This window comes from Petromyzon marinus, chromosome 35 (assembly GCF_048934315.1).
Source record: "Petromyzon marinus isolate PM22_M1 ecotype Great Lakes invasive population chromosome 35, UKy_Petmar_22M1.pri1.0, whole genome shotgun sequence".
NCBI lineage: Eukaryota > Metazoa > Chordata > Hyperoartia > Petromyzontiformes > Petromyzontidae > Petromyzon > Petromyzon marinus.
This window is the reverse complement of record NC_133701.1, coordinates 13301087-13308476: the sequence shown is the minus strand read 5'-3', so window position 1 is coordinate 13308476 and position 7390 is coordinate 13301087. Positions and strand designations below refer to the sequence as shown.

The following is a 7390-nucleotide window of genomic DNA, read 5'->3' as shown; positions in this document are numbered from 1 at the left end:
CTCACCACTCCCATCTTACACAACACCACAGACCCACACTCACCACTCCCATCTTACACAGCACCACAGACCCACCCTCGCCACTCCCATCTCACACAGCAACACCACAGACCCATACTCACCACTCCCATCTCACACAACACCACAGACTCACACTCACCACTCCCATCTTACACAGCACCACAGACCCACACTCACCACTCCTATCTTACACAGCACCAGACTCACCACTCCCATCTCACACAGCAACACCCCAGACCCACACTCACCACTCCCATCTTACACAGCAACACCACAGACTCACACTCACCACTCCCATCTCACACAGCAACACCACAGACCCACACTCACCACTCTCATCTCTCACAGCAACACCACAGACCCACACTCACCACTCTCATCTCACACAGCAACACCACAGACCCACACTCACCACTCCCATCTTACACAGAACCACAGACCCATACTCACCACTCCCATCTTACACAACACCACAGACCCACACTCACCACTCCCATCTTACACAATACCACAGACCCACACTCACCACTCCCATCTTACACAGCACCATAGACCCACCCTCACCACTCCCATCTCACACAGCAACACCACAGACCCATACTCACCACTCCCATCTTACACAACGCCACAGACCCACACTCACCACTCCCATCTCACAACACCACAGACCCACACTCACCACTCTCATCTCACACAGCAACACCACAGACCCATACTCACCACTCCCATCTTACACAACACCACAGACCCACACTCACCACTCCCATCTTACACAACACCACAGACCCACACTCACCACTCCCATCTTACACAGCACCACAGACCCACCCTCGCCACTCCCATCTCACACAGCAACACCACAGACCCATACTCACCACTCCCATCTTACACAACACCACAGACCCACACTCACCACTCCCATCTCACAACACCGCAGACCCACACTCGCATCTCACACAGCAACACCACAGACCCACACTCACCACTCTCATCTCACACAGCACCACAGACCCACACTCACCACTCCCATCTTACACAGCACCACAGACCCACACTCACCACTCCCATCTTACACAGCAACACAGACTCACACTCACCACTCCCATCTTACACAGCAACACCACAGACTCACTCACCACTCCCATCTCACACAACACCACAGATCCACACTCACCACTCCCATCTTACACAGCACCACAGACCCACCCTCACCACTCCCATCTTACACAGCACCACAGACCCACACTCACCACTCCCATCTCACACAGCACTGCACCCACACCACTGCAATTCATGAAGAACCTCAGCATGTGCGAAGAGTTGCATTCCGGCATTTATTTGGACAACTTAGGCAAGTAATTTGCACACAGTAACCTCTGAGACGGAGACGCCGACTGCATATGCCATCACTTATTTTGTTTCATGGGCTGAGGCAATTGCAGCCAGAGCATAGACGGATTTCCCTGACCCCAAGACACACGCACACACGTGATGGTGGCAACATCACACGAACCCGAGGCGCCCCACGGGGGATGTTTTTTTTTCACTCGCTGCAACGCAGCTCCACAAAGACGCCGACGGCGACGCCGCCGACGGTTTTACCCACGCTGCTGCCCAATGTGTGCGTGCGAGCGAGTACGAGCGGAGCCACAGTCAGCAGCAATACGACAAGAGGGGGGGAGGGGGTCCGGTGTGCACCGACCCCCCCACCCACAGCGCCGCATGCAGCCTCGTGCGCCACCGCTGTAGCTCGCCAGTGACCATAGCACGTGATACCCATCATTAAGTGCAAGATCCCATTCGGCCGATTTACAAACGCGTACAACGGACAAACTTAAATAGAAACCCCCAATCATTTTGGCAACGAAAAGTGACAAATATACAAAATTGGCAACCAGTTGAAATAAAAGTTTGAACTTTTATAACGCATACAGATGTCACTTTAATTATGGCTCGATAGAAAACGCAGTGGGAGTTCCCCAGCCATATCTGCAGATCACGGTCAAGAATTTTCGCGGACCACCACGCGAACGTGGCGTTTCGTGGAAACGTTCGAACCCGTAACAACTTTTCGGAGCCGCTTGCTAGGCACGACTTTTCCGCGCGAGCGGTGGTAGGAAAAGCATTGGTCGCGGCAACACGTGACGGACGGATATAGTACCCAGCGAACGCCGAAGATAAGGAACGCGCGGCCGAGGGATACTGAACGAGGTTGCTGCCGTGGACAAAACTATCTCTCCCCCCCTCGCCCTAGGTACAAGCTCCTCTCTCCAGCGCGAAGATATTCCACCGTGGCGGAAAGCACACGGGAGGTAGTAAGGCCGAGCAAGGACGGACGCAGTCTATTTTCTTAAAGCTCGTGGTCGCGTTACGCCTGGCTCCTGAGTGCGCGTGGTCACCCAGCCCGGCGACGCCAAGAACCGAGAGCCCTTCGGCGGCGCGGCAGAATTACGCTGACGAAGCTCCTCTGCCTGCCGCGCCGATTTATAAGGTTTGTTGACGCACCGAGCGTGCACAGCAGCTCCTGAGGGTTAAAGCGACACGCGTTTGGCCCAGTTGGTCGGTTGCGAAGACTGTCACAACAGTTGCGTCATCACGAGCGAGGCAAGGCCTGGCTGGAAAGGCATTCGTGAGTCCTTGAGATTCATTTGCAATCATTATTATTTACAATTCTGCATCAAATCACGCACGCACCCACGACGTAAAAAAAAACCTCCAAACGGGCAGATCCACACCCGAAGCCGTCGGCTACGCGACTCGGTGCCGTGTGACGCAATGGCTTACGAGCCCCCAGAGTGGACGTCTCTGCTACCAGACCCGTCCACGTACGAGCAGGCGTTCGCGTGCGATTGAGAACGATTTGGTGGCGCAACCGATAGCTCGGGGTGTTGACCCCACCCTCGATGGGCTTTTTTGCTGGAAAAGCCCTCAACCGAAATTTGGCTGGTAGTAGTGTCACAGGATCGAAGGTGCTTCTATGAGCAATAGGCCACTTTGTGCCAGTGGCCATCGTCATGGGTTCCCGACGCTGCTGCGGTTCCAAAGTGACATCGCGGCGTCACGGCACCCCCTGACGTTCTATTGATGCGGCCCGCTGCCGCCCTGGCCCCGAGTTGATTGATGCCAGTTTAAAAACAGGATATACAAAGATCTGAAACGGAGGAAAAGCAACGATAAAGAACCACTAAAAAAAACCGTCTTGAAATCCTGCCGCCGCTAAGAAGGCACAGGTGCTGTTACCCGTGCCGTCTTTACTCCCGGCCAGTTACTACAGTAGGTCATCACAATACAATGCGTGTTGGGCAATTGTTCTGTCCCACACACGGATCATTTTATACATATGTACAGAAAACTAGTTACAAACACGTGTCGATTAACCGACATTCATCACGGATGGCTCAAATTTACAGAAGACGGAGTATTTTTTTGTTTTTACAAAGCCAGACATACATACACATATACACACAATACCAAGAATAAATAAGCCGATCCAAGCATAGTCCACCGATTCACCACGCACGCAACACACAACGCAATCGTCCATGCAGTAAACTGGCCACGTTTTGGGCTTAGCTTGCAGTCATCTGCCCGTGTTAATAATATTAAGGCTGTTTCGTTGTCTTGATGGTACAGTCTGTGCTATGCACGATTAGAGGAGCGGGTGTCACATACACGCAGTTCCCGAATTCCGACACTCCCGGGTGTCGTCAAAACCAACACCGCAGACAGACGGACTCAGACAGATGCTGTTGGCCACGAGAGTCACGGACGAGGAGAACCTTCTTGGCTCTCGGGCACGCTGCCTGCTTACAGACGTCGGCGATGTGACCCCACCCCCTCCCACCTCATCCCCTACCTCACCTGCTTGCTCGCCCGTGCATTAACACGGCCACGGGTTTATAAAGCAACGATCGATTTCCCTGCCCTCAAATCTGTAAACAATGGTGCTCCCCCCCCTCCTCCTTCAGGAGCGATTCATTCAAACCAAAGCAACCAAAGCGCTTATGCAAAATATCACCCCCCCCCTCCTCCTTCCCCCCGCCCCCGGTCGACATTGCTGAGGTCATCAAACTGATGTGGTCATGGACTGCAACGTTACCCCAGTTGGAAGGATTCTCGTTTAACGGTCCGACCCGACCGCCACTCCCCCCGGATTGCGTCCATGCCGCCGCCGCCGCCGCCGCCTGTTATTCGTTGGCGTGCAACGGCCTTGAGAACTCTTTGGCTGAATTTAGCCACGTAGTGGTTAGAAGAAAAAAAACAGAATCTGTGTGGCGAGGGCCGCAATGCCTCAAACTTAATGTTTTTGGGGAGCGGTGGCGCGCGGCAAGAGTGCCCAGACCCCGTGAAAGGCGGCCGCACGTCAAGAGTCTCAGAGTGGTCACGACGCAGCCCGCTCTCCGATTGCCGTAGAAATATGGCGAAACCTCGGCAAGGTAGCTTGTGTTGTGGCTTTTCCCAGAAAGCAGGGTTGACTCATTGACGGAGGAGACGTTGCATTGTAGATTTGATAAGCAGCTTCAACCGCCCACTCCCTCATTACAGCGAGGGGCGAATGGCAGAATGAGAACTTAAATTGCGCAATTAGCACGACGGAAGAAACACCTTCCTCAACCCAGGGCGTTTCAGAATTTCGGACGCAATTAAGGGCAACTTGTAACAAACTCCACAGGATCTGAGCCCCCCCCTACCCACCGCCAGAAGCCCACCACCTGCTTGGGATCGAAGCCAGGGGGAGGTGCCGGAGAGAGGAGAGAGAGAATCAGACCCCCCTCCTGGGTGACTGCAGTGAAGCTCACTGGTCCTCTGGTTGTAAATGTATATTCGTGGGGCTTTTTCGTTTCCGTTGTTCTCCCCCCAAAGCTTCCGCCGTTAGTCCTCTTCTACGTGGACCTGCACAATCTGCAAACACAACCGGACGAACAAATGTGTCAGGGAAAAAAAAAACCTCAACAACCACACGAGGTCAGATGTGGCGCAGCTAAACAACAGCGACAACGTGAAACAAAGTTCAGTCGACTCTCGATTATCCGCAGCCAACCTCCCCGTCATTAGTGTGGATAATCGAGAGTCTACTGTACAATGAAAATGAACAAAAGAGAAATCTCGGCACGCAGTAGTGAGCACAAAGTGTTTCGTTACCGGCGTGTGGGAGTGCCGAGCGTTTCGTTGCCGGTGTGTGGGAGTGTTCCGTACCGGCGTGTAGGAGTGGGCGCTGCTCACGGAGCCGTTGCGAGTCATGCCAAAGCTCATCTCTCGCTCCTCTTCCTGCTCCTCCGTGGTTTTGCGGTAAACCGGGTTCTCAAAGTGAATGCTTTTGGCACTACGCCGCTTCCAGCTACGCCACAGCATCACTGCACCTGCCGCCAACAGCAGCAGCAGCACTGCAAACGGCAAGCACGGGGGGGGGCATGAACACGCGGCGTCACATGGCGTCACACAGTGTCACCCAAACCCCACCGCACCCGCCCTCCACACCGAGACGGCTTGCTGCCAAATTTAAGTGAAAATACCAGATAAAGATATTTTAATGATTCATAACTGTTTTTTGGGTCAGATCGCCGCGTGAGTAAAATGTGTGTCTCGTACACTTTCCTCAACCTGATAGCCAATTAATAAAGCTGTGAAGTGATGAACAAACATGCCGGTTGACTACTGCTTCAGCAGCACGACTGGTTGTGTTAGCGATCTACACGCAAGCAGTGGACAAATGGGTACGTAATGTTTCGCTAGTGGTTACAACCAGCATCATCAGGCAAGTGCCGTGCCGCCGGGAGATGGACTGAAACCGGCAACCTCTAGATTGCAAGCCCAGTGCACTGCTGACCGACCATTAAACCGCTGTCGCAACTGCATTCGTTTGTTACGTAACGAGCTAAACGCGACGTGGTTACTGCTCGAGACGTTTTTGTCCGTGCGGTAAACCGGAAACGGACTTTTAGTCATGCGGTTACCAGTGACAGAAGAACACGAATGTAAAAGCGCAAATTGAACCCAGACTCTCGCCATCGCCAGCTCCATGCCCTCGCCCAGCGGTGGGCCCCCAGAATCGCCCAGCCACTTCACCATAAAACAACGAGTGTGGGGTGTGGGGTCGGGGTGGGGGGCTCACCAATAGGAATGGTAATCCCCAGTGCCACAGGCACCACAGACGTTGAGGCCTCCTCCTTCCGAGCCAGCATATCTGCAACGCGACACACAGGGGACGGTCGGAATCAGGGGGGCCACAGCGCGACGATCGCCAAGGTCAATCCAGCCGCCGAACGACAGCACCAATGATCTGACGACACACTGAATCCAACATCCAGAAGCCGTTCAACTCCGACTGGGTGTGTGGCAGAATTAAGTCGTTTGCAGTGTCTTTTTTTTTTAATTGGACAAATTTGGATCGTGACGGCTGAAATAATGGGCTACTATTATTTTCGAATCGTGTCATGGGATCTTTTAACGTCCACTGTGAAGCTGACGGCGCGTGGTATTTGCAATTAATATGAATAATAATTGATAGGAATAATTTTGCATTTGCTCTATCATTCTTATAGTGAAAGGCAATCATCACAAAGGAAGGAGCTGCTATGTTTTACAGCCACAGTCGACAGCGGTTTCTCAGTAGGAGTACATTGTTGGCATCCGCTTCCAAATTTAGTAATTGTCGATGTATTTTTTTTATTCTGGTAAAATTTAGACCGCGACGCCGGCTGGCACACAATGCTCGACTACTCTTTCTGAACAACTTCTCAGGATCTTTAATGTCCACCGTGAGCGAAGCGGATAGCGATGCAGTATTTTTCCGGTAAATACAACACCACCGTGGTATTAACCAGGGAGGCCTGCTGGATTTGAACCGGTTTACAGGCAGCGAGCGACTAAAAGGCAGAGGAAGGGGCTCGTACGGGAGTTGGTCGCGGTGGGGGAGGTCGCAGGCGCCGTGCTTGTCCGCTGGCCCTGCCGAGCCGCGTCATCCGTCGTCACGGCAGCCGGGCGGTCTGTAGGAGGGCAGCACAATGGTGAGCAGGGCGACGCGTGTACGGCTAACAAGACGTAAGCAGGCGGATCACAGCTGCCCCGGCCCCTCCCTCGCACTTAACCCATGTCCCCACCCGAACCACCACCGGTACCTACAGTGAAGGAAAAAAGCATTTGATGCCCTGCTGATTTTGTACGTTTGCCCACTGACAAAGAAATGATCAGTCTATAATTTTAACGGTAGGTTTATTTGAACAGTGAGAGACAGAATAACAACAAAAAAATCCAGAAAAACGCATGTCAAAAACGTTATAAATTGATTTGCATTTTAATGAGGGAAATAAGTATTTGACCCCTCTGCAAAACATGACTTAGTACTTGGTGGCAAAACCCTTGTTGGCAA

General features: G+C 52.8%; 1 protein-coding gene across 1 annotated transcript in view; it reads right to left on the bottom strand.

The window, feature by feature from the left end:
* Nucleotides 1-1341: 1341 nt before the first annotated feature.
* Nucleotides 1342-7390, bottom strand: part of LOC116948975 (very low-density lipoprotein receptor-like) — a 28376-nt gene continuing 22327 nt past the window's right edge. Inside the window, exons 17-20 of the mRNA XM_032966307.2 lie at nucleotides 6915-7007; nucleotides 6134-6205; nucleotides 5218-5405; nucleotides 1342-4923 (exon numbers count right to left, since the gene is read on the bottom strand). Of these exons, the coding sequence (XP_032822198.2) occupies nucleotides 4894-4923; nucleotides 5218-5405; nucleotides 6134-6205; nucleotides 6915-7007 (383 nt within the window). The 3' untranslated portion in view covers nucleotides 1342-4893. The remainder of the gene's footprint in view (nucleotides 4924-5217; nucleotides 5406-6133; nucleotides 6206-6914; nucleotides 7008-7390) is intronic.